Source organism: Marmota monax, unplaced genomic scaffold (genome assembly GCF_021218885.2).
Source record: "Marmota monax isolate L192 unplaced genomic scaffold, Marmota_monax_Labrador192_F-V1.1 WCK01_AAM20220418_F8-fsc00052, whole genome shotgun sequence".
NCBI lineage: Eukaryota > Metazoa > Chordata > Mammalia > Rodentia > Sciuridae > Marmota > Marmota monax.
The window spans coordinates 4,499,996-4,527,342 of NW_026693473.1; the positions used below are offsets into that span (position 1 = coordinate 4,499,996).

General features: G+C 51.8%; 1 protein-coding gene across 1 annotated transcript in view; it reads right to left on the reverse strand.

Moving 5' to 3' along the window:
- Positions 1 to 26,538, reverse strand: part of Adcy5 (adenylate cyclase 5) — a 144,914-nt gene extending 118,376 nt beyond the window's left edge. Inside the window, exon 1 of the mRNA XM_046457840.2 lies at positions 24,865 to 26,538. Within this exon, the coding sequence (XP_046313796.1) occupies positions 24,865 to 25,992 (1,128 nt within the window). The 5' untranslated portion in view covers positions 25,993 to 26,538. The remainder of the gene's footprint in view (positions 1 to 24,864) is intronic.
- Positions 26,539 to 27,347: the final 809 nt, after the last annotated feature.

Sequence of the window (27,347 nt, forward strand, 5' to 3'; positions counted from 1 at the left end):
CTCAGAGAGTCTGAGTCATCTGCCCAAAGTCATACAGGTACTTAGGACAGGAAGCAGGGGCTTTGAATGTGGGGCTGTGGACTCCAAAACCCACTGCTCCAGCCTCAGAAACCAGAAAGAACCTCAGGATGAGCCAGACCCAGCCGCAGCCATGTCCCTCACCAGGGAGGAGACCCACCAGGGCTCCCATGGCCCCTGCTGGCCCCTGGGCCTGATAGGAACTGTTTATTCCAGCCTGATATTTTCTGTAAACATGGCTTGGGTTGCCAAGGGAAGGAGAAAAATTCATTTGTTAGTGAGGAATGAGATGGAATCCAAACTTCCTTTGGCTCAGCTAGGTGGAACCATCCAACACCTCTGGTAGTCTCGGCAGACTCTCCCCAGTCCCACGGCATAGCACTGTCACTGTAGGGGCCCCGCCAGATGCCACTGTGGCCTGGTCCCAGCTGCTCAAAACACCTCTCATCAGAGCCCTGGGGAGGTCTTTGTGGTACAAAACAAAATGACCCAGATTCTTCCAGAGTTGGGCCACTTGTCCTCTGGGGGTTACAGCAGCCCCTGGGAGAACTAATGAGCCTCTTTTCAGCGTCTGTGGGACCATTTAGAAAATGATTACTTTTCCTGTGACCAGAGAGAGGAGGTGGCATGTCCCACAGAGGCTGTGTGGCCTTGGGGAGGAGCTCCAACCAGGGAGAACACAATTTAATTACAAAGCCGGGCCTCCGGGTTTAATCTGGCGCACCTTCTCACTACACTGCTTTTCCTTTTAAGTTCTCCTTTATTTTACTCAGATACCACTCCCTTGGGGAAAATGCTTGGAAGGAAACTGAGCAGGCAGGGTGCTGCTTGGAGCACGGGGACCACAACGGCAAAGACCAAATGCCTGTGCAGAACTTTTTTCAGAAACGAATGTTAAGGATACAGAAATCAATAAATGGACATGATGGTTGGAATTAGCTTTAATCTACTTCAGCAAGAGCAGGGGGAAAAGAACAAATGAAATGTGGCCCAAATAGTGACAATTGTTAAATCTGAATGATGGGCATATGGGAGCTCATCATTCTCTCTACTTTGAAATGTTTCTGATCAAATGGCCTGAGACAATGCCCCACACAGGGGCAGAGGCAATAACACAGGACCCAGGTAAAGGTCCAGAAGCAGACAGGAAAGGAGGGGAGGGCCCAAAGCCGCGATGGCAAGTGTCCCTCTGAGGGTCCCATTCTCCTCCAGGACCTCGGCCCCAACAGCCCTCTGTGAGACCTCATTCCCCAGAACTGACTTCAGTCTCTTTCTCAAAAGGGACGAAAAGCAAGACTTTCTTTCCCTAGAGTTTTTATAACCAAAATATTTTGTCCAGTGGATTCAGGGAAGGCAGCAGGCTGCCTGACAGCGTAACAGCCTAAGTGACCTCTCGCAGGCCCTCTCTACCCCAAACCCATTAGGAAAGTGGGAGGGGGCTCAAAGGCATTGAAGGACACCAGGCAAGTCTCCCACAGAACCATGGAGAGATCCTGAGGTTCTGAGCAAACTCCTACCAGACAGGCCCTTCATGCCCACGAACAGGGCACCCTGACTCCTACGAAGATGCCAACCTCAGTTCTCATTTGCAAAATCCTCTCTACTCCACACTGAATTGTGCCCCTCAAATCCATATGTTGAGACCCTACCCCATGTGACTATGCTTGGAGATAGGGCCCTTAAGGAGGGAATGATGTTCAAATGAGGTCATAAAATTGGGGCCCTGATTCCATAGGGTTGGTGGCCTTATATGAAGAGGAAGAGACTTCAGAGAAAAGACCAAGTAAGGACTCAGCAAGAAGGAAGCCATTTATAAGACAAAGGGACAACTCCCACCAGTCCTAATCAGATGCCAATCACCCTGGCTCAAATCACCACCTGAGGACAGGTGGGCAAGCCCTGAGAAAAAGGAGTTCTGAGTGGGTGAGTGAAGGGCAGGTGACAGAGGCACATAGGACAGATGGAGCCCATTGCTACCTCCCTTTCTGAGACCTCCCCCACCCACCCCGAGATGAACACAGACCATGCTATGACAGACCCAACTGCTCGCTACCGTGGAAAGGACTTACTGATTGTCCTGCAGGGTTTTTATTTAAGGGGAGAGGACTGGGGGACAGGGAGTTGAGCCTGAAAAGCCCCAAACCTGCTGCCTTTGACTGCCACCACAGTCCTGGGGTTCTAGGCACACCCCGGCCCAGGGCCAGCCCCTCCACTCACAGCCTTCTCCGTGTGTGCCTGTCGGAGCACTGCTGCTGTTATTATTACTGTTGTAGTAATCACACTTCCTGATGTTTCTTCCCCGGCCACTCCGGGGACAGCACAGACATTAGCTCATAATAATGCGGTCTTTACTCAGAGGCAGAACACTGCGGGTGCCGGGACTGCCAGCCTCCTCCCAGGCAGAGAGGGGCCTTCGCAGGGCTCTGCCCAGCCACTCTTCCTGCCAGCTTTCCCCCCTTCTCTCAGCAAAGTGGCACCAAAGCTGGGTCCAGATTTGGATGAGCAATCAAAGCAGCCAGAAGCTAAACCACGCAAGATCGTGGAGAAATGAGGGAAGGCACCGTGGCCAAGGAGACAGACCTTTCGCAGACTTCCCTCCTTCTCTTGGCCTGTCCTGTCTTGTCCCTGGGATCCCAGGGCCTAGGGGAAGCCTGGGACATCTCACAGAGGTCAGTACACTCATTCTCACATCAGTTCCAGAGTGTGGACAGAAGGGCTCCAAGTACTGGATGGGGACATTGAGGGCCTGACAGCTGTGGTCACTAGTCCAAGGCACTTGTAAACAGGCAAAGGCAGAGCTGGGTACCAAACACAGAGCTGCCCAGCAACAAAGACTAAGAAACTGTGACTGAGTCCCAACTTTAGGGAAGGAACAAGGAACTCAGCTCCAGACCAGAGGCGGGCTGATCTCCCTCCCCTAGCTCCCAGTGAAAGGCCGAGTTTCTAGGACTTGCCTCTTCCCAGGCCATAGGACAGTGGCTTCCAGGCCAGGCCATCAGCAGCAAGTTTGGGCTCCCCTCTCATTAAGCCCCTCTGCATACTATCTGAAGCCCTGAAAAGCCAGAGACTCCAGAAGAGCACAAGGGCTACGGCCACTGCCAGGGACAAGCACACCAATCAATGAGATGGTCCTTTCTCACAAAGGGGAGACATAGGCTCAGGGACATCATGGCCTAATAGGAGCCTGGGAATTTTTACATGCATTACCTGGACACAGAGCAGAGGAGTGCCCTCCCAGTCCTCCTGGGAAGGAGCAGCAGGCTGACCTCACAGAAAAGGGGATACTGCTGCCCTGAACAGAGTGAGTGACAGGCCGGTTATTGGGGTCACTGTGACCCTGGGCTCCAGAATGGGTCAGAACAGGCTGCAGCCCAATAGGGCACTGGTCTTAGGGTTGAGCTCACCAAGCAGCAGCCCAGCCTCCCTGACTGCCCACCATCCCATGCTCCCATTCCCACCTCTCTCGTTCCCACCCCAGCTTGGCACAAACCCCAAGTGCCTGATGGCTGTCAGGCTTGTGACACACACACATACACACACACCTAGGGACAAGGGGAAGTGGAAAAGAGACTAAGGAAATGTCCTTCTTGGCTCTGCCTCCCAGTGTCCAGCTACACCCTGGGCCTCCAGCATCCCACGACCTCTTTCCCAGCTCGTCAGGTGCTGAGGACTCCACATCTCCTGCATCCCCAAACCAGAAACTGGGTCCTGAAGGGAGGGAAGAAGAGACACTGTCCCATCCTCTAGAAGTTTCCAATCTGCTAGAGCAGCAACAATTATTGTCCTGAGAGTTCCCAGTCTGGTGAGGACAAACTTAGTCCCGGTCCTCAGGGAACAAGTCTGATGAGGAGACATTGCACTTGTCTTTAGGAGTCCCTATGACGGGGGAGACACACAAGGCCCTTGTTTCCACAGGGCAGCAGCTGGCGACTGGCAGTGCCCCTGTAGCTGTCCCCAGTCCCAGGAGAGTGAGGTCTTTCTGAGGAAGAGAAGAAGGGTCCTTGGGATCCGCACAACAAGCAGCACAGCCTTGAAGAAGAGAAGGGGAGGCTGGGGCTGGGGCTCAGTGGCAGAGTGCTCGCCTGGCACATGTGAAGCACTGGCTTCGGTTCTTAGCACCACATAAAAATAAACATAAAGGTTAAAGAGAGAGAGAGAGAAGGGGAGGGGAGGGGAGGGGAGGGGAGGGGAGGCTGCTCAGCTGATGGGGAGAGAAAAAAGAGTAGCCACCCCAGGACTCAGACCTGGTCACTGCCCCCTGTGGGCAGCATCCACCACAGCCCCTGATGTCCTCACTCACTGCCTTGGAGGTGAAAGGAGCATCATTCCTGTTTCTCAGATGCACAGGCCAAGGAGGGGAAGGCCTAGGCAGCCACGGTGGGACATCCCGACTTTTCATTCTGTTCTACTTTTGGCTCCATTCCAGTCCTGGTGTCACAATGTGGAGGGGACACAGGAGGCTCCAGCCTCAAAGAGAATGGTATGTCCCGAGACAAGGAGATATGAAGTCCATGCATCTGCACTGCACACCCACGCCCATACGTGCCCTACACACTAGGCTCACAGGTCTGTGCGGACTCAGGTCTGGCGCCTGCAGCCAGGTGGGTGAAGCCTGTACACGTGCTGCCTCTCAGCTCAGGCCTGCACCTACCTGCAGCCTTTGTTCCCAGATGCTGGGAGAGACCCAGGGCTGCCCACCTCCTGAGCAGAGCCTGGGGTTATCCTCACCAACCTGGGAGCTCTCTGAAGCCAGGCAGAGAAGCACACCCCAGGCCTCCCTGAGGTACAAGGGTTCTCTCCCAGGGCCTAGCAGGGGGCCCCATGATGATTCCTCTGGAAAGATGGTCCGGTCAGAATCACACATGAGCCCTTCCCTGAGGGCGAGAGAAGAGGAACAGAGATGCCTTGAAGGCAGGGATATTCCTGGGGCAGTCTGCCTCCTGCCACCGCGCAGCCCGTCCTCCAGTCCGACACAGATTTCCCATTCTTTTGATCATTTCCTCCCAGGAATAGACTGGCTCTTCCAACAGGCCCCAGGTTTGAAGGACGTGTGTGTAAGTGCACGCATGTGTACATGAGAATGTCAGTGTGCGCACGCCCATCTGTCCTAGGGAGCAATAACAGTTAATAAATAAGTGAATGGCAAAAATAGCCTCAAAGGAGCTGACAGGCAGAAGGCCAGAGTGGCCGGGCATGAGGCCAGCGCCCTGAAATGCCAAATGTTAATTTAGCTAAAAAGAAAAAAAGGTCCACCTCGAGACTGCCTCCAGCCGCCAGGGCCAGGGTCCGCTGTGGTTTCTGGCACTGACATAGCCTCTCCCTAGGCAGCCTGAGTGCAGCCCAGGCAGGGAGGGCCCCTCTCAGTGTCACCATAACTGAGCGCTGGGAAGTAGGGACTCAGTCTGGTGCACACGAGGTTACGAACGGGCAGAAAGCAGGCCAGCCACTTCCCAACAGGCTTCCAACAACCACCCAGTTGGCCAGCCCAGGTCCAGCCCCAAAGGTCCAACCAGACTGAAGAATGCTCTAGACTCATCACAATCTCATACCCCAGGTTTGGGTCCTGCCACACCTGGACACTCACTCAAGGTCGTAGCTGTCGCTCATCCTCACAGACTGCTTAGTTGTCTCCTATGACTTCCCAGCCTGTGAGACGCGAGGCTTCCTTGTAGCCTCACAGACTCGGAGATCTCCCAGCACTAAGCCTCTGGTGGTCCGTGGGAGGTTTTGTTGTCCTTCCCTGCACACGAGCGTATCTTAATAAGTTACGGAATGAAGCACGTCCAGAAGCAGGTGTACTCCACGTGCCCCTCCCCAGCGGCCCTAGCCCTCTCAAAGCCCTCCACAGGTCATTTACCAGCCTCTCCAGATCAGGCCTAGAGGGAATGCCATTCACAGGGCCAACCTCAGTTGCAGCCAACCCCAAAGTCAGAGAGGGCCTGGCCCAGCCCATATCCTGGTTCACTCTAGTGTAGGGCAGCCCTGGCCCCAGCTCACGGGCTACTCCCACCCCTGAAGGGCCCGTGCTGGTTAGTTGGTGGCCAGAATAAGGACAGAGCCAGGAGAAGAGGGGAAACCCATGGCTTGGCCCTTGACCTTCTTCCACTTCGCCTTCTTCTTGGAGGTAATACAATTTTCTTCTACCCACCCAAACACACAGGAAGTAAGAGAAACACCAAGCTGTTCTATAATGTGTGGGCATTTCAAAGAACACATCTCTGCTGCTGAGACAGACCACAGGGCATCACTGAGGGTTTTTCCCTTGGTGGTCCCTGTGCACAGCACTTTGCTCACACCAGCAGGCAGCGTGCTCCACATACCCTCTGGGGTGGGATGATGGCTATCTCCCATTTCCCAAAGAACACTAAGGCCTAGAAAAGGCAAGGAGATTACCAGAAGAGATACTCTCAGGCAGGAAACACTGCAGTGACCAGGTCAGTCCCAACAAAACAACAAATGAGTGAAATATACACTCTCTAAGGCAAACTCTAAGAAAGGCTAGTGTGTGGTATCCAGGCCTGCAAGAATGCCTGCAGGAGTTTCCAGGGGCAGGGAGCCAGGATGCCAGGGTCCCAAATCTTGTTGGCTTGAGATTTATGGGCACCCAGTGGAGGCTCCTGGATTTGAGAGAAAGGAGGAGCTAGGAGGTTGAATCTCTGGATGCCCAACACCTAAATGAAGGTAGAGACCTAATTTGAGGGTAGGAAGCTGAGGTGGGATATAGAAAGTTCAAAAAAAAAAAAAAAAGTAAATAAGGTGGCTCGGGAGGCTGAGGCAGGAGGATTGTGAATTCAAAGCCAGCCTCAGCAAAAGCGAGGCACTAAACAACTCAGTGAGATCCTGTCTCAAATAAAATACAAAATAGGGCTGGGTATATGGCTTAGTGGCCAAATGCTCCTGAGTTCAATCCCCAGTACCAAAAAAAAAAGTAAGTAATGTGAGATCCACCCAGGTCCCCCTGGGAAGAAATTATATTCATATTCTCAGAGGCTAGGGACAGTACCCTGGTTGGGAGCACCGAGGGAGGAATTTGGCCCCATTAGTAAACAAAGCAGAAAGCTAATAGGCAGATGCCTGGGGCCCTGTCCCCTGCTCTGCCTGAAGGCTTCAGCCCTCTGGGTCCCCAGGTAGACCATGAGCCAGGCAGCCTGCTCCCTACCCATCACCAGCCTCTACTGGACTGATGCCCACAATGATATCACAGTTGCCTTTTTCAGCACAAATGGGACCATGTGTATCCACTCTCCTGCACACAGTCTTCTAGAGACACCCCCCGTCCCCCCCCCCACTGCCTCCGAAATCCTCAAACTCCTAGACACAGAATTCTGTCCTCCTCCCAATCTAGTTCCACCTCATATAAATTCCACCAGTCTGGCCTTCCCACCACACTTCTCCCCATGCCCCCAAGCCCTGGAGCAGTTTCTTACCTCCGTGCCTCAACTCCTGCTGTTCCCCTGTGGGAACATCTCTGCCACTAAACCCCCACTCATCCTCCAAGCTAGCTCAAAGAACAATTCTTTGGGGAAGCCCCCTCTGATCTCCTCCTGACACTGGACAAGCTACGCCCATGCCCTTCTTGGCACAGAAAGCGTGCTTTGTCTCTGCTGCTAAAACACAGGGTGCATCACACCCTGCCCAGAGGTACGCAGGTCCATCTCCGCTGCACCTTTGAGGTAATGATGCTTAGAGGGAACAGCCCAGACACGGGAGTAGGCTGCCCGGCTCACAGTATGAACTTAGGACTTAGGACAAGTTGCTTAAACAGCAACTTGTCTCAACATCCTCATCTGCAAAGCAGGGATGCCAGTACCACGCCCACCTCACAGGGCCGGGTGAGGACTCAGGGAGTGGATATCCTCACTCCTGGCTGCGCTCAGGCAGCACTTGACACTCACAAGGCACTGTTTCCTGTGAAGGCAGGGGCTGTGGCTTTCTGATCTTGGTTTCCCAGTGCCTAGCACACAATAGATACTTATTAAATAATTCGGTCCAACAAACATTGAATATGCAAAGAGAGTGCTGACATGAACAGAAAGAATTCAGGGATGAGGAATTTCATTTGGGGACATTCAAGGTTCATGCAGATGAGGAGACATTGTCTAGGAGAATTGATGGACATGAATTGGGGGTCAAGGCTGGAAAGAACTGCAGTCTGGCTGCATATCTCTGTCCTCGACGATCTGAAGCCTCTTCATTCCCACAGCACCCCTGTCCAGGCCTCTGGAGTACAGTCCTTTCTTATGTGACCCCTGGGCACCCTGTAATGCACACACTGGCAGACCTTCAGAGATCATTTGGCCTTTGCTGTACACATGGGGAAACTGAGGCAGAGGTGGACGTCTGTCTTCTTGTCAGGACTGCATGACCTGCAGTCATAACCTGTAGTATCACAGCCAATGTCCCCACAGTCACCTCAAAATCCCTTTGCCTGCTTCCTCTCTCTGGCTGTTGATATGTTTCTGCTACTAGGCTACTTCCTAGCTCCCAGCCTCTGGATTAGACTGTCTCATCCAGACACCCTCCCCTGCTTCCTCCAAAGCCTCCTCCAGCTCTGTCCCCTGAGAATCCCCAGGCACAGGCTCAGCAGAAAGTTCCCTCCTACCTGCAATCTAAACATCACACCCCGCCTCCCTAAGCTCCTGGTGAGATCCACACAAACACCTCTGTCTCTGCCCACTGCCCCCCATCACTCCAGGGAAAGGGACCCTGACAACTTCAATCCTTTCTTTACCTGGGAAGGACATTATAAGGCCAGCAGGGCACCTGCCTCAAATTAGGGGTGTGTGGGGGGGGTCATTACTTAAAATGCAGGTTCTTGGGCTCTTTTCCAGACTTACTCGATCAAACTCTTTGGCAAGAAAATCCAGGGATCAAATTTTTAAATAGACCCTCCTGGGGAATTCTTGAACACACTGGAGTCTGGGAGCTACTACTGGGGCACTAGAGGGTGAGCATTAGAGACCAGTGTATCAATTTCTAACTGTGCCTCCTGAAGCAAATCTCTTAGCTTCTCTGGGCCTTGATTCCCTTATCTAGAAAATGTTCTTAATCTGAAGAAGGAAAAAAAAAAAAAAAAAAAAGCAACACCTACTGTCTGGTTTGTTTTGTGCTGCTGTATAACAAGGCACCACGGGCCTGTGATGAACAGAAATGGCTTTGAATCGTGGTTCCGGAGGCTAGAAGCAGAAGGGGCAGGACTCATCCTTTTATCCAGAACTCACTCTGCAACAGCAGCAAGAATACAGAGTTTCATGGCCTCACGGCCTCCCAACCACCTCTCGCTGCTGTGGGAGGCCTGTCTCCAACCCAGGTGTGCATTTTGGGAACACGTTCAAATGGTACCACTGGAGATCATGAGGGTCAAATAGGCTTCTAAGTGCCCAACACTGTGCTCTTGCCCCTGGGTTCAATCCCCAGTACCAAAGGTTGGGGGGAAGCAAAGAGCAGAAGACCAAGGGAGCCACATGCCTGGTTGGCACATGCCTACATTCTCAGCTACTCAGGAAGCTGAGGTACATACACATAAACACAGAGGCCAGGAGTTCAAGGCCAGCCTGGGCAACATCGAAAGATCCCACCTCAAAAAACAAACGGAATGTGGGAACACGGGCTGGAACCAAGCTCACAGACCTGGCCCTGGAAGGGACAGGCTATCGCGTCCTCTGATGGGGTGCTCCACCACCACCCCACAAGCTCATGTAGCTCCTCAGACACCCCCAGATAGAAGCAGAAATGATACCACCTCAGAGCAGCTGAAGTCCCAGTGGACCTGCCTGTAGTAAAATTACCCAGAGACCTGCAGGGAAGAGAAGGAAGCCACCAAGGGCAGGTGGGGAAGGAGCAGGCAGCAACACCCCACTCAGGGAGATGTCAGGGGGTGACTAATTGGCTTTTCTAGGGCATTGTCACCAATGCTGGAGAAATATTCCACTTCAAAAATAAATGTAAAGTGAATTCCAAAATTAACTCTCCCCAAATAACCCTTTTCCAAAGAAAAGTCCACACCACAGTCTACCTGTGGTCCCTCCTGGAGGACTGACCCTGAGGACACCTCTCTGTCCTGGACAGGGTGCTTCCCAGGCCCCTGCCCACGTGGCAGGAGCTTTCCAATGTTCTCAGACAGGCAATTTTACCCACTTCTCTGTCCTCCCAGAACACAGTGGCTGCAACAGAGGGTCCCTCTCCTTCCTGTCCTGATCCAAAGGTGCCAGAAAAGCACTAACCTCAGATGCACGCCCATCTCTTTATCACCCTGCACATCACCTTCCTGTACTTTCTTAGTCTTTTTGGCTCAGTGCTGGTAACAAATGCATACCAGGAGGCACCAACTATGTCATTCCTTGTTTCTCACAGAGCTACAGCATGAAGAAAAAATGTTGGACTAATATCACTACCTACCTCTATGTAAGCCTAAGCAAATTCATTCAAGCATCAACCAGATATTTAATGAGTATCTACTACAGACACTTCTGGGTCACACTCCAGAGACTCTACGAAGTCAAATGAACATAGCCAAGGGCGGAGAGGCCTCAGGTGTCTGTGTGACTTCTCCCTACTCAAAAGTGAAATGTCATACACAAAAGAGAGGAGGAAAGAGCTCATACCCACCAACAGGTGTTTGCGCGTAGCTTTGGGCCTCCAGGAATGCCGGCTGAGGTGTGCCGCTCTGCTGAGGGCTGTCTCGCATTCCCAGGCAGCAGTCATTTTCTGAAATATTCTCGCAATTATTACGGCACTGCATTAAAGCCATTTATCGAGCCACGTTTGGGGTTAATTGCTGCTGATAAGAGCAACATAAATATACCAAACCACAGCTTCGCCTGACAAGATTTTATACACCAACCACCAAGCAAGTCTCCTTCCTGAATTACACGCCTGCAATCATTTTTAGTGGCCATCACTCTTTACTGAATCACCACAATAAACCCTTTAGATATAAACAACTTGCCTTTCAATAGAATCATAAATCAGACTCAGTGTCACCCACATGACCCCTCTGCTGATGAGGGGAGGCTCAGGGCGCAAGTCCTCAATCTTGGTGCATGTTAGAATCCCCGGGAGCATTGCAAATTGCTGATGCTGGGCTGGGGGTGTGGCTCAAGGGTGGAGCGGAAGCTCAGCCCATGTGAGGCCCACCATTCAACTCCAGCATAAGAAAAAAAAAAATTTTAAAAGAAAAAACAAACACCAATACCCAGGCTGCCTCAGCTGAGCCTGGACAGTGGGATCAGGTGGAAACTCCTAGAGGCCCTGACCTCTCCAGCACTTAAGCTCCAGTGGGCTCCTGGAGGTGGAAAACAGGGGAGTGTTGTAACACATGGCAATAAATACCAGGAGTTTGTAACACACTGGGGAACTGCGCTGTTCACAGAAATGCTTTAAAAGGAGTGACGCCTGTTTCGAATCTGTGTAGCAATCCTTGCCCATACTGGTGGTCCTGACAGTGTCTAGGAACTTGACCCCTGGCCAGTCTTCAAGGTCCTCCCCCAGCTTCTTGCTGCAAAGAGGGAAGTGAGGATGAGGCATAGGATGGGAAAAGAAACCAGAAGAAAGATGGGAAAGAGAGGCCAATACGGCCCTTTCTGAAAGCACCAGATGGGACATGAGGGTACCCCAGGGGGACAGGGTACTAATGAAAATCAGCGTTCTCTAAGACCAGGATTGGGAGGTGGTGCTTTGGTAGGGATATGCCAGTCCATGAGGGAACGCTGTCTACCAAAGTCAGAACTTCTTGTGGAACCTGAGAATGAAAATCTTCTGCTTTTGTCTCCTCAGTGTTGGGCAACAAGGGGTTTGAAAGTCAAGGACATTCAGAAAACATCTGGGTATTAAACAGATAAGGTCCTTGCCTGCAGAGAGCCAACAGTCAAGTGGAAGGGACAGATAAAGTGACAACCAGGCCTGGGGGTATAGCTCAGTAGTTAAGCATGTGCTCAGCATGCTGGAGGCCCTGAGCTTCATCCTCAAAACAAAGCAAATGACAAACCAACCCAAGTGCTACACAGCCAAAGAAGGGGACGTTGCTAATTTAGTTCTGCAGGTCAGATGCTGCAAAGGCAGGCCTATGGCTCCCCTGGGGCTTGGGGTTCACTCTGGCCCCTCTGCCTCTGCAGCTTCCTGGCAGAGATGTCAGAGCCAAGACACTTCCCAGATGGCATGATGGATCCTGTCCACGCAGCATGGTGAAATGCTTACCAGAAAAGGGACTTGGCCAAAGTCAGAGTGGGGAGCAGGGCATGTTGAATGAACAGGCTTCCCAGCCCCAAAAGAAGAAAAATAACATCTCAAAAATCCACTTGGCAACCGAGTTTCATTTTTCCTCCAGTTTCCTTGAAAAGACCAACAGGGCAGAGTGGGTTGAGCTAAAGATGTGGGGGTATTTCTAGGGTGTTGATGGTTCTGGGGAGCTGGGCTTTAAAGAAATCCTAGAAACACTCTAGGAAGCACTAAACCGCATGCCTGCTGCTCTTCAGACATCGCCAGGCAGTCCTAATGTGCATCCCGCCAGCCTCCTCCTCTCCCTCCCTTGTCCCACTTCTGCCACCAGAAGATGAGCTATGAGGCAAGCTCAGCCCAGAGCTGAGCTACCCTGGAGTCACTTCTGAGCCCTCTTCTGAGTCTCAGTTCATACTCGTCATCTATAAAACCTCTCAGGAGCTCTTCACAGGTGAACAGCTGGTCCCAGGTGGCCCTGAATGCTTCGCCACAGGCTTGGGCCCATCTGTGCCAGACTCCTTCGGGGAAGGAAGGGAGTTACAAACACAAGCCAGGCATTCCAAAACCACGCTGGGACAACTGCCCAGGAGCAGGTGTACCACCCACAGCATGGAGGGCACCCCAGACCAGCCCAGTGCTGGGCCTGTCTACAAAAGGAGTACTTGGTTTGGGGTCAGAGATCTCGATGTGCACAGCAGCTCTTAAGCCAGGTAACAGTGTAGCCTGAATGAGGTCACCTAACCTCTCTGAGCCTCTATTTCCAAAGCATCCTCAGTCACACAAGGCTGTAGCTCGCCTCCCACCCACAGAAGGTCCTCATGGGCACTAACTTGGGCTGCTGCAAAGTGACACAGGTCCTGCCACACAGTAAGCTAGTGTCACCATGTACAGAGAGAAAACTGACTGAAGAGAGGTTGAGGCAACTCAACCAGGAGCCTACACCACCAGGGTTGTGTCCTGGGTCTCTAGGTTTGTCCCATCTGAACCCATCACCTGCTCAGAGCTGTCACAAGATGTAAGCAACATCATACATACCAAAAAGTCCTCTGTCACCATAAAATGCTAAATAAGAGGTATCAGAGTCATTGGTCTAGGATTCCAGCCTCTAGCTAAGCCCAGGTCTCAACCCTAGGGTCACCCCAGCCTCATCCCTACAGAGTTTAATACCAGTGGTCTAGGGTTGGCCTTGGCAGAGGTATTTTTTTTTTCAAAGATCCCCATGGGATTCAAGGGTGACCCTGGGATAGAAAAATGCCTATCTTAGCCTTCCCCCTCCCTAGCCCCCCCACCGCCCACATGACCACACACAGGTAACAAATTATGCGTAATGACACAGGGACCCTCAAAAGGACCCTGGCCTAGGTCTATTAGCATGGGGCAAATCCCCCTCCCATCCCCACAAGGACCCTGTCTCACTCCTGTGATTATATGACTTTAGCCATATAGCACATACATGGTGCTTAATAATGGAGTACTGAGATGACGAGTTTAGATGTCTGTGCGTGGTGGTCTGGGCAAGTTCCATCAGAGTTAAGTCGCCTGAGTGTCAAACTACAGAAATCCCAAGGAAGAGCACTGCCATAGCAGACAAGTTCCCTGCAGACTCCAGGAGAAGACTCCTAATTACTGAGTCCTCCACTGACTGAGCCATGTCACAGCCTGGCCAAGAAGCTGGCAGGCCCTTAAGTCAGCATGTAATTTCTTTCAGGCCTGCAAAAATGCCACAAATCAAGGGTCTTCTTTTCTCATTTTAAGAAAACCTTTTTTTTTTTTTTATCACAAGGTCTATTGCCTCCTGTAACAACTGCTTAGAAATCTGAAGAGATCAAAATGCTAACAAAAAAGGGCAGAGAAAGCCACATAATTTTTTAAAAATTAACAATTCAAAAAAATAACACACATTTTTCTTAAAAATATGCTTCACATTTTTTCACATCATCCTTCTAATCCAGAAACCAATATACTAGTGACAACATATTATCAAATAAGAGAGAAGCTCAGGCTTCTATATCAACCGAGTTCTCCATCTGATACTTTTGTGTCCCCAGCAAAGGGCCTTCTCCTCCCTCGCAGTCAAATCCAACCTGCACCAGGATCTGGCTTCTTTACTCTCTGGATTTCACTGAAAAGGGACCTAGAGATAAGGACTGAAGAAATGATTTTTCTGGCTGGATTCTGTGGTGCACATCTGTAATCCCAGCAGCTCAGGAGGCTGAGGAAGGAGGAAGGAGGATCAAAAGTTCAAAGCCAGTCTCAGCAACTTATGGAGGTCCTAAGCAACTTATTGAGACCCTGTATCAAAATATAAAAATAGCTAGGAAAGTAGCTCAATGGTAAAGCACCCCTGGGTTCCATTCCCAGAACCAAAAAAAAAAAAAAAAATAAAATAAAATAAGAAAAGGTTTTTCTAGGAGGTGACCCAGGAAGTACTAGAAGGGAAGAAAACCTGAAGGAAGAGAAAGAAGAGCAGGAGAAAGTATGTGTCATCAAGACTGTGACCACTGTGAGCAACCAGAGCTTAATCCTTACAAAGACAGTGTAGAACACAAGGCCAGGAATTAGACTCCTCCCACCTCCAACAACAAGGGAGCTGGGGTACTCATCCACCAGCACCCCCTTCTGATCTGCCCCACCAGCAGGCCCCAAGGGCTGAAGCCAGGGAAATCCCTCAGGCACTAAGGGCTGGAAGTCTACCAGGCAGGAGCCAAATGCCCAGGGGATGCAGATGGGGCACTGACCCATCTCTTACATGGCTTGCTGTGTGACTGTGGGGAGTTACTTACCTTCTCCTATCCTGGTTTCTGCAGCAGCATAAAGTGGATAAACATCTTCTTCACTGTTGATAGTAAGGTTAAGTAAAGGTCTTGCATGTAAGGGATTAGCCCCATGCAGGGTACATAGTGAAGACTCAACGCATGCTCATTGTTTATCATCAATATTCTTTATGAGTTTCTTCCTTTTGGAGAGTAGAGATGGGAAAGAAACATTTGGGGAAAAGGATGATCTGGAATGGCCCATCATTACTTCTCTATGGGCAATAACACATTCAACTCCTGAAGCAAAAGTTCTAGAAAGATATTCAGTGGAGCCCAGACCCAGGCATGTTCATGATGCAGAAGACCAACCTGCTCCACTGTCCACTACCAGCAGAAAACCCCTAAAAGAAACTGAAGCTGGATAAAAGAGGCATCTCCTGGTCCCTTCCAGCCCCATCATTTAATTTTGTAAAGAATTGCTGACCCAGATGGAGAATGAGACTTGCAAACAGGCAGCCAGCCAGTGCAGCCTGGCCAGCCTCCCTCCTGAGGGAGGAAGGCTGTCAAACAAACAGCCTCCTCTAGGTGCCTCTGTAGGTCCACCCCAAAGGCGGGGGCCTCTGTCCCAGCAGGTTCTAACAGATGCTAATGACTCCAAGTATGGTCCTTGAAAAACTGGTCTATGTTCAAATATATTTTATGAGGGCTTCATGCAATATCCCTCTCTTGACAATTTTGTGCACATTAACATGTTAAAAGCTTTAACATCTAAGACTTCTGGTGAACCCAGCACAGCTATCTCTTAGTATTCTGAGGGACTGGTTCTGGGAACCCCTTCTGATACCAAAATCTGCAGGTTTCAAATCCCTTATATAAAATAGTGCAATATTTGCCTACAACCTAAACACATCTTCCTGTGTATTAAATCATCTCTAGATTACTTACAATACCTGGTACAATGTAATGCTATGTAAATAGTTCCTTTATTATTGTATAACTGATAGGGAATAGTGACAAGAAAAATAAGTCTGTATGTGTTCAGTACAGATGTCATGGTTTAAAAAAAAAAAATTTCAATCTGCAGAAAGTTGAATCCAGAGATGCAGACCTGCAGATACAGAAGGCTGACTCTATTCCCTAAATTTATTTGACACAGAACATATGTATGTATGTGAAACATCAATTAACACCCTTCCCAGGGACACACTTAGTGGGAGACTGTGGCCCTAAGGCAGTCCTGGGAAAGCTGGGACCCAATTGGAACCATCTTTGCAGCCCCCTGTCCTAGCACAATGCCTGGCCACAGTGGGCACCAACATGATCCATTGTTATCTGAATGAATGGAGAGAAAGCTGCAAGAATGACTTAATGATGGTTTTTAAATCTGCGAAGTGACATAGTATCGGCAGTGCCAGGCAACAGCTCTGTTTCTAAAGCACACATTTTAAATTGCAGCGGGAGGGATTCTGGAAGCCCTGCTCAGAGTTTAGGATTACAATCCACCAAAATAGGCTTCCAAGCCGAGCTGCGTCGCTTCCTTCTGTGGAGGTGTTGGTCTAGCACTTCAGCACAGCCCAGAGTCTGTGTGCAGGCGTCTGCCCACCCCTCCACTCATTCATTCACTTGTTCGTTCATTCAACCCTTACTGAGCACCTACTATGTGCTGGGCACTGATGAACATGAGACACTGGAGCCCTTCCAAAAGCAGGTAGGACCGCAGTAAGCTCGTGATAAAGCCCAGGGAATCTCTAAGGGGAGGGAGGGGGACCCTGAAAGTGTGAGGTCAGGAGGCCTCAAACCCAGAGCAAGAGATAGTAGGGGGGGTGCAACACAATTTCACGCTGACACATGAGGCTGGCCTAAAGAATAAAGCTTCCACTGTCTCCTTGTGTTTTGTTTGTCTACTCTCCTTCTTGTGACTATATCCCATTGTTCCCAGTGGCATCCCTGCCCCCACTTGCAAGTCCTTGGCCGCCTCATACATCTCCAATATCCTCTCCCTTTCCTTAAGTCCTCCTTCTCCTTCTTCAAACGCCTCCCAATTCCCTAATTGTTCCTTTTCTCCTGCCTTGCTTTTCCACTCCCAACCTCCTTATTCTCCTCATTCTAGACCATCCATTCCTGGCATTTCCTCAGTGGTTTTCATATCCAGTTACCAGACACAAATGAATGAGTAAACCAGGAGTCAAAATCTAGGTCCACTGCTCACCACCCCATCATGGTGAGCCACAGATTGCTTCGCCTCCAACAGGAAGCAGGGTTCTGGGATGATGGGGAGGGATGCGAGAACATGAGTCCCATTTGGTTTCATCACGATCGCCAGACCACCTTCCAGATCTGCATCCTTGCATCAGTACACACTGGCCCCACCTAGATGGCACCCAGTGGCTCTGAACAGATGCAGCAGTTTGCTTCTCTAAACAGAGGCTAAGGGCTATGGTTTGAATATGATTTATGTTTTCTAAGGGTCTACTGTGATTCAAGGCTTGGTCCCCAGGCTGCACTGGTAGGAGGTAATGGAACCTTTGGAAGTGAAGCCTAGTAGGAGGTCCTGAGGTCACTGGGGGTGTGAGGTATTTCTTATGAACTCTTGCTAGTTCCCTCTCTCTCTCTCTCTCTCTCTGTTTCTTTGGGGGGAGGGGTACCAGGGTTAAACCCAGGTGTACTTTACCACTAGCCCTTTCTCCAGCCCATATTTTCTACTTTTTATTTTGAGGTAGGGTCTTGCTGAGTAGCTGAGGCTGGTTTGAACTTGCTTTCTTCCTTCCTGCTCAGCCTTCCAAGCCACTGGGATTACAGGTGGGCACACAGCATCTTGCTAGTTCTCATGTGACTCCCCGATAGTTTTTGCAAGAGGGTTACTATAAGAGCCAGCATTTGGCTCCACTCAGCTCTCTCTGCTCCTGGTTCAAGATGGGACCACTTACTCCCACATAGGCTCCTGTCTTTGCTATCCACCATGATGTGACCTAATGCTCCCAAGAACTGAGTCAAAGTAGGTGTCATGCTTTTGAACCTCTAGAACCATGAACTAAGTATAAGTAAGTCTTTTTTCCTTATAAAGTTAGCTGCCTTGGGGGTTTTTTGTAGTGACAAAAAGCTGACCGGTACACCTAGAAGGGCATGACGAGAGGACATCACAGAGGACTAGGAGTAGCAATTCTGCTGTCAGACACCGAACCACTGAATCCTAGGGTTGGATATAACTTGAGTGGTCATCTTGGCCGATGACTCCAAATTGTAAGAGTTGGTCATCAAGACCACCTAGGGAGCCTGGTATGGTGGCACACACTGGTAATCCCAGCTACTCCAAGGTTGAGGCAGGAGGATCCCAAGTTCAAAGCCAGCCTCAGCAACTAAGCAAGACCCTGTCTCAAAATAAAAATAAATAAAAATGACTGGGATGTAGCTCAGTGATAGAGAGTCCCTAGGTTCAATTTGCAGTGCTGATGACAATGATGATAAAAAAGATCATCTAAGAAGCTTTGAAAACTAGATCCAAGCTGTTTAGAAAATAGATCCATGCTGGATGGAGTGTAGCTCAATGTTTTAGCTAGTGCCTAGCAAGCTCAAGGCCCTATGTTCAAGCCCCAGCATCAGAAAGAAAGAAGTGAAGGAAGGGAGGGAAGAAAAGGACAGAGAAGAAGAAAGAATCTAATTCTGGGACCACACCAGCCTAAAGCTGCACTTTCCTAGTAAGGCCTGGTAGTCTGTAATTTCCAAGAAAATTACAATGAGCCAAGGTTGGGAATCAGTAATACAGTGACCCATCCAAACTTCTTTCCACCAAGCAGGCAATTTCCTCAATAATAAGCTTGGCAGATAGCCATCCAGTCTCCACTTGAGTATCTCCATTGAGAGCTAAACACCCCAAGAGACATTCAGTTTGGGTTCTACAGGAATGGCTGGAAAGGTATATCCTACCTAGAATTGAAATTTTTCTACTATTTTCACTTCTTTGCCCTAAACCTGTTCTTGGGAGCAACCAAAAATAATTTACTCCCTTCTCTAATATTTCACAACAGGGGCCCTAGCAATAACACCTTGTCCATCACATTAGGGTTTCTTACCTGCTATGGTCTCCTCTTTTCCCAGCCAAATACCCCTAGCCCTCAAATATTATCTCAGAAGTCAAAGTTTCCAGTCCTCTTAGCAAACTGGTCCTCTTCCTCTGAATTCTAGAATCAAATACCATATTTCAGACTAGGAAAACTCAATTTCCTGTGAATTAGATATGCATATAAACTCAACCAAGATCCTATCAGCCATCTCAAAAACACATTCTCACCGTATGAGCACTGTCTGTTAACTAGAAACCCCTAGATTTTTTCACAATGCCTTAGAGATCTTTCCCATCCTATATTTGGACATTGCCGGAAGGAAGGAAGGAAGGAAGGAAGGAAGGAAGGAAGGAAGGAAGGAAGGAAGGAAGGAAGAAATTGGGACTTTTCAATGATCTCCACTAAGTTTTGTGTTCAGGAGAGAAAATCAATGTTGATCCTGCCCTCCACCAGCCAGCTACCCCCATCTGGTAAGCATGGGTGAGAAAAGAATGTGCTCAAACGTCACTTATATAATTGCCACCCAAAAAGGGCTTATGGGAACAGGCATGTTGGAGCCCCCAGAGCAACTTTCCACTCCCAGGCCAGGGAGCACTCCTGGGAAGAAATGACCACAAGCTGGACCTGCCACAGATGAATAAAGTTAGCTGAAATAAAGAGCAGACAGTCATGGACCAGATGTTACCCAACTAGAGACTGGCACAACCCAGGAGGTCCCCTCCTCTGGACACCCTGCCCCTTCCCCACTACACCTGTGCCTGGGACCAAAGTGGTAGTTCCATTCACACCTCCCAGGAGAGGAGATGCTACAGCTCTGTTCTGCTGCCAGCTACACTCTCTGACACAGGGACTCATGTCCAGGGACTGTCTGTCTCTAGAAGAGAGCTTTTGTCCAAGGCTTTTACACTGATTTTTAAAACTCTTCTGCAAGGTCAAATAGGTTTCCATGATTGAGCTTAATAACTGCCTGTGCCCTCTTCACAGACAAATGGGAGCACTCTGTTCTGTGTCCCACAGCACAGAGACTTCATGCTCTTGCTTGCAAATCACAACTTAAATTGAATTATTAACAGTGAACTTTCCTGCAGATACAGCAGCCAGGCATTCTGCTCCTTGGCTGAGTCTCCACCATTCCTGAAGTCCTCCCCACAGTGATCAAGGTACCCTCGAAGTCTAGCAGAACATCCCCTACCCAGAAACCTGCTCTAGCTCTTGCCAGGAGCCGCTTCTGTTCCTCTTCACACATTCCCTCCTGGCTGCCTGGAGAAGTAGGCAACACAATCAAAGACAACTAGCAAATATAACTGCTAAATGCAATTATCAAGACAAGCAGACCCTTCTCCACTCCAAATTCAAAGTCAAGCCCCACCCCAAGCCTGCTGGTGCTATTTGGAATTCACTTGTGGTCAGATTTCTCCTGCACAGAAACACAGGTGACAGGGGAAGTCACTGGTGGCAGACAATGACCTGGTCTTTGTGGCAGAAGTCTCCTCCACACCACCCAGCAGTGCACATAGGGCAGCCACAGTGATCCTCCAGACTGGCCACTGGGCCAAGTTCCAGATCAAGGAGGTGGCACTCCAATAGCATTTATCATGCTGCTGAGCCACTGCACAGCAGGAAAAAGGGAAGGATGTATTCCTTGGGGTGAAGGGGTTTGCCCGCTCAAATCCAGCCCCCAAATGCACTATGGAAATGGGAGGGAGTGTATACAGTCCCTGAGGAGTCATAGGTCAAGGTCAGAAGAATGAGAAAGGCCCAGAATCAGAAAGGCTAATGGCCAGCCATGAGAAGCCAGCTACCAGCCAAGAACAAACAGGACAGAGCTGGGAGGATCTCCTCTCAAAGTGAACACAAAAGCTTCTCAGGCCACCCCCATCACCCGGGCCAGCACGCCTGCCAGAAAGACAGACATGGGCAGGCACATGTGCTGGCTCACACGTGCACATGCCCTGGGGCAGCCACAGCGGTGGATTCCTGGCCCATGTCCCTACCCCCACCCATCCCTTGCCTCCGCACAACAGACACTCACACGTGTTCAGTCACAGAACATCACCCACACAGTGCCTGTGCCATTCTGGTCGCTGGAACAACTGGTGACAGTTGTGAGTTCAAACAGGCATAAAGGAAGAAATGCAGGAAATCACTGTTTCTCCTAAAGGGCAGGAGGCAGGGAGTAAGGAGCAAAAGTAATACAGGGTTGGGAGGGGATAGGACCCTGCACTCTACTCTCCCGGCTACCCATTTGGGGTCAGAATCTTCTCAGAAATCACATCAAACAGGTTCAAGGTGGCTGTGAAATGATAATACCAAACATTTGAGCAGGTCTCTCCATTCATTATGACCTACTAGGGTAATACTTGGAGGAGGTGACCATCTCCTTGGGTTCAAATGACCACCTTGCCTCCACAGGGCCCAAAGATGCTATCTCCAAAATAATCTTTGACATCCAAGCATGGATCATAGTTGTGGAGTGTGCTTGTTTGTGTGTGAGTGAGCACAGAGGCTTTATGTAGCAGAGTGGGATACAGTCAAACAAAAATGAGGTTGCCATGGCAACAGGCTCCAGCATCATTGCAGCCTATTAACACAAGTGAGGAATGTGTTTGGCAGATGCTCGAGTGTTATTTATGGTATGGGTGTAGCAGAGGGACTTCTAACAGGCAAAAGAGGAAGAAAAACAACCCCATGACGCTCCTACTGTACCCCCGTGAGGCGATGAGGAGACGACAGCAAGACAAGAGCACGGGAGAGGCCAAGGCCACAAACGAACCAGAACCAACGGGACTAAGAAAGAGGGCAGCAGAGCAAGCAGGAAGGGTGAGGAAAGAAGAAGTGGGCTGAGAGCAACAGGGGGCCGCACCGGGAGAGCAGAGAAAGGAAGGAGGCAAGGCATAGGCAGGAAGAGGGAAAGGGCAGAGGAGGAGGGTGGCAGATCCCAGGGGAAGGCAAGAGCCAGAGATACAGGGAAGGGGAAGGAAGGAACACCGTCCCACACAGGGGCTGCCCCACCTTGCCTCTTGTTTGTCTCTTGAATAAAAACCAACTGGTTAAGAAAACAAATGCATCTTCTAACTGGAGCCAAGACGTAGAGCCCAAATGTAAGAGGGGCTGGGGAAGAATAACAACATGCACGGGTCAGATAATGAGGCTGAGAACCTGGACATGGGGAGGGAGGGGGCCAGCCTTGCAAGAGAAGTTAAGAAATGCCCAAACAGTTTAATGAGGACCTACTGTGTGTCTAAGGCATCGTGGAGAGAAATTCCTAAAGCCCCAAACCTAGAACCCATTCACTGTTACCCTTCTCTCTGGAGAAGTGTCTTCATTTGAAAAAAAAAAAAAAAAAAGGTATCTAACCAAGCCACCTCAAAAATACACTCTGGGATACTAATACTCCCACTAATAGTTCCCCACCACCCAGCACACTTTGCTGAAGAAAGAGGAATTTTATAAAGGCATAATCAGAAAGGTAGATCAAGTACAAACAAAAAAAGATACAGTTTTCTCTGAAGCCAAATAGAAACAATGTTTACATTCCCTTGTCTTGGACCATTTCAAACAAACTCTGCTGTACTCAGAGCAGATCATCAAAAGTTAAGTGTAAATCCATCCAAAATCCTTCAGCCAAGAAAAAGTCTTGGGTCGAAAAGAAATGGGTAGAGAAGTATGGAGTGGGAACTGGTGGGGGCGGGATTAGAAAGGAGAATATTGCCTGAGGAACCAGAAGGCAAGTCAGACCCTGTGGCAATGGCATTTCATGCCAAGACAGAGTTGCAGTGCCTAGGTTCAGCTCCGTCATTTGGGATCTGACTCCAGTCTCCTGAAATCCTATGTCCAGGACTGCCTATTGCTGTAATCAGGCCCTGTATTCCAAGACAGGTTCAGAAATACCCACAGCTTTCCTGGAAATCGCCACTGTGCCATATAGATGACATACCCTTCCCTCTTCAAAAAAACTACACATACCAAAGGCAAGAACAGAGATACAACACTTATCTGAGAGCATGGGTCCTCGGGCCAAAAGAGTTGGAGCCTTTATAAGCACTAACAATAGTAGAAAATATTTTCAAACTACCACCTCTCAAAAGATTTCCCTCTCAAGTTCAAAGCCAATCTCTAAAGGGTTTTTTTCCTTCTGATCCTAGATCAGAAAAACTTTAACTTAACATCAACAACTCCACCTACTCCATTCACTGGACCCCAACCAAATTGGCCAGTGGCTATTAAATTGTTACTAAATATTCTGCATTGGGCTAGGCAAGGGAGAAAGTGGAGGAAGGAAAACATATACTTCAGGATCCTTGCATCCAAGGAGGTTACACTGGATGGGCAGCAAACCAATGGACACTGGAGAGGGCTCCTGTCTATGGCTGACTCTCCTATTAACCATGCAGAACAGGAAGAGCACCATGTAGCTGAAACGGAAAGAGAAGACTCCTAACAGGAGGTGAAGTTTTATTTACTCCTTAGCCCACAGTTGGTGAAGAGGCTGTTGGGAGTCAAAAGGACATAGTCAACCCTCTCATTCTCTAGAAAGGGAACCTAGAACCAGAGAGATCGCATGTTCCCTCCCTCCCTATTGCAGAGCATCTTGCAGGTTCAGCATGTCCAGGAAGTTGGGATACAAGGGAGCATCCCAAGAAAGTTGAAACACGCAACAGGATCAAAGTCTGGGGAAGGTAGTAAAAGTAGGGAGAAGGAGAGGCTCTATGAGGGCTGGGAATGTAGCTCAGTGGTAGAGCACTTGCCTAGCATATAGAAGGCCCTGAGTTCAATCCCCAGCAGGGGGCGGGGGAGGCTCTGTGACAGGAGGCAGATACCAAGAGATGGAAGGAGTGACGTGGGGTCAAGGTCCAAGACACTGACCTACAGCAAGCCCCCCTTAACTCTGTCCAATGGAACAGCATACAATCGAGCAGGTTCAGTAGAGGCCATGGATTGGGATAGATACCAGGATGCTAAAAGGAGAAAGCACAGATGTCTTAGAGGCCACCTTACCCTAAGGCCTGGGTGGCAAGCATGTCCCTCTTCAAGAAGTTTGAAGCCACAGAAGTTTTATTTACTCCTTAGCCCACAGTTCTAGATTTGCCGAATAAGTGCCAGCAGGGCTTAAAAAAAAAAAAAAGCAATGATCAGGAGCACCCTTTGGAAAGGTCATGGTGTTCAACACCAGCTTTCTGCTCAGGCCAGAAGGGGGACTGTGGCCACACACATCTCAGATGCTCCCTCCCACTTTTGCCAACTGCAAGTTTTCTCCTTCTTGCCTTGCACTTCGGTAAAGGAAACAAACTTGTCAGTCCTCCTTCAAGTTCAGTGATATCTCTAGCTCCCAAACCTCTAGCCTCAGACACTGGGAAGGCTATCCTATCTCCTTCCTAGGACAGGACAAGGGGTAGCCAGATCCCTCCTCCCCAATGTTCTATCTAGGTCTGGGTTAACAAGTCAGCAGTGGTGCTCTGGATGGGTGGCTGCTAGAGGGTCGTGCCACTTTAGGTAGTGTCTCTTGTATATACAGGGACTGAAGCTCAGGGAGAGATGGGGACTTCTCCATTTTCTCCAAGTCTTCTTCCTTACTCAAATCCCAGCACTGATGGATACAGTTTGGAGCGTCATCTACCAGGCCAGGAACTTTATAAGTAATACAAGAGCACTCTTTTGTAAACAAAGACACTGGGGTGCAAGGGGGACCAAGAAGCCACATCTCTGGCTCTTTTCACCACTTTCAAGGGTGTGGGTGGGATCACTTTCTCTGGAATCAAGCCCAGGCCTGCCAAGCCCCACAGTCCAGTCCCTTTGGCGGGGTGGGCTCCTACCTGTTTGAGCAGGAACTGGTCCTGGGCGTTGGTTCGCAGGGCGATGGCCAGGTGGAGAGCAGACAGGAGCACCCCGCTGAGCACTGCAGCCCGCATGCGCACGGGCAGCAGGGTGTAGATGGTGTAGATGAAGAACACCGTCCACCAGATGCCCTCGGAGGCGCTGCGCGGCTGCGGCAGCAGAAGGCCCACCACTTGGACGGCCAGCACCACCGCGATGAGCGCGTAGCAGGCCAGGCCCATGTGGTCCTGGTGGAAGGCTGCACGGTTGCAGAGCACAGCCATAATGAGGATCACTCCCACAGCGGCCGCCAGCACGGCCAGGTAGGGCAGCTGGAGCGGGGGCCGCGCCGCGTGGAAGGCCAGCATGACAAGACACACGAGCACCAGCACGGCCATGAGCATGGTGAGACTGCTCTGGTTCAGGCGGAAGAAGTAGCGCTGGTACAGCCGCTCCAGCTTGTCCGACGGGAACTTCTTAGAGCGGAATATCTGCAGCAATGCCAGGCAGCAGGCGCCCAGCGACAGCACCGCGCCGGGCCCTGAGCCTCCTGAGTCCTCTGAGCTGCAGCCATCCCCAGACCCTTCGCCGCCCTCGACGGCGCCAGCCTCTACTTCGTCGGCCGCGCGACCCTTGCCCCGTCGCTCCTCCAGGCCCAGCTCCACCGAACGGGGGCGCACCTCCGTCCCGCCCGCCGCAGCTGCCGCTGCCGCCGAACCGCCGCCGCCGCCCGCAGGGGGCGCCCGGGTGCTGCCCCCGCCGGCCGCGCCCCGCCGCTGCCGCCGGCTGCCGCGACCGCAGTCGTCGCCGCCGCGCTCCTGCCAGGCGGACTTGGAACGGAAGCTGAAGCCGAAGCCCCCGGCCAGGGGGTCGTCACCACTCAGCGGAGGATCGTCGTCGTCGTCGCTGCGCCAGCGGCCGGCCAGGCGCTGCTGCTGCGGGGTCACCGACCCACCGGGTTTCTTGGTGGAGCTGCGGGTGGAACCCCCAGGGGCATGGGGGTAACCATTGGCGCGGGAATCGGCCTCCCCCCATGCCGAGCGGTGCTCTGGGCCTCCCCGGGGTGCCGGCGCCGCAGCTGTCTGCGCCGCGTAGCCCGGAGGGCTCACGCTTTTGGAGCCGGACATCCCCCCCTCGGCCTCGTCGTCTTCCTCCTCCCCCGGGGACCGGGCCGGGGGTCTCCAAGGGGAGGGCGGACGGCCGAGCAGGGGGACCAGGCTGGGGTCACACGTCGGGGGCGGCCCGGGGCCCTGCGCAGAAGCGGGGCATCTTGGCACCCCCGTCCTGAGCGGTGGAGGAGGGCAACGGAGGGTGAGCGGAGAGACAGGCGTAGCCCCGAGGTGAGAAGTAGCTGAGAATCCGCGTCAAGAGTCCCAGGTCCGAGGTGGAGTTGGCTCTGAGCTGGGGCAGCAGGGACTGCTCCAGCTACTGCGCCGCGCGCAGAGGGACGTCCAGACCCCTGGCTCGCGTCGAGTCGACGAGGGCCGGAGTTGCGGACGAGGCGGGACGGAGAGGTGTCCTTGCGGGCGGCGCCTCCCCGGAGCTGGCAATGCCCGGGCGCGGCGCTTGCAGATAATGCCTAAGCAAAGCCCAGCAGCTTTCGGAGCGAGGTGGCGGCGAGGGCGGCTCTGCGGGGGTCCCGGCACGGAGACGCAGCGGGTGCCCTTTCCTCACAGCGGACTGGGAGCGACTGGGAGGTGCGGGCGCCAGCCTGCATTATTTTCTTACGAGGGGTGGGGAGGTGGGATGGGGGGTGGAGAGCACGGGGGAGGGGGCGGCGGGCGGAGCAACAGCTCCGGAGCCCTGGGGGGGAGGGTCCTGGATCCCGGGGGAGCTGTCGTCCGCATCACCCACCTCCCGTGGCGAGAGTGGGAGCGTGGCCCCCGCGAAAGACGAGCCGAGCCTTCCGCGCGTCCGCGCAGGGGGCGGGGGCGAGGACCGGCTCCTGAGGTGCGGCCCTTCCCCTCTCGCCTCTCCCTTTCCCCCAAACCAAGCGTGGCTGGCCCGCACCCGCCGGTCCCGAGAGCTGTCGCGCTGGCTCCGCTAGCCTCAAGCTTCTTGCCGCCGGCTGCGGGCCCACCGCGGCCGGGCGCTGAACGGCTAAGCGGAGGGCGGAATCCGGCGCAGCGCCACCGCCGTACTGCCCCAACGCAGGCGGGCTTCTCTCCCGGAGCACAGCATCCAGAGATGGAGGGCCGGGGCTCAGAAGCAGCCGGCAGAGGGAAACCCGCCGAAGAGCCGCGGCTCCCCGGGGGCTCTCCGGGGGGACCCGCGGGATCTCGGCTCCGGGCGCGCCATGCACGCCTCGGGCCCTGCGCCGCTCCGGCCGCTCGCGCCGCTCCTCCCTTCTTGCCCGCTCGCCGCCGCCGCCGCCGGAGCGCCCTCCGCATCCCCTCCTCCCGCCGCTTCCCCGCCCCCCGCGCCGCTCGGGCCTCGGCTCACAACGGCGCGCGGCCGCCTCCGCCCTCGGCCGGGCCACGGC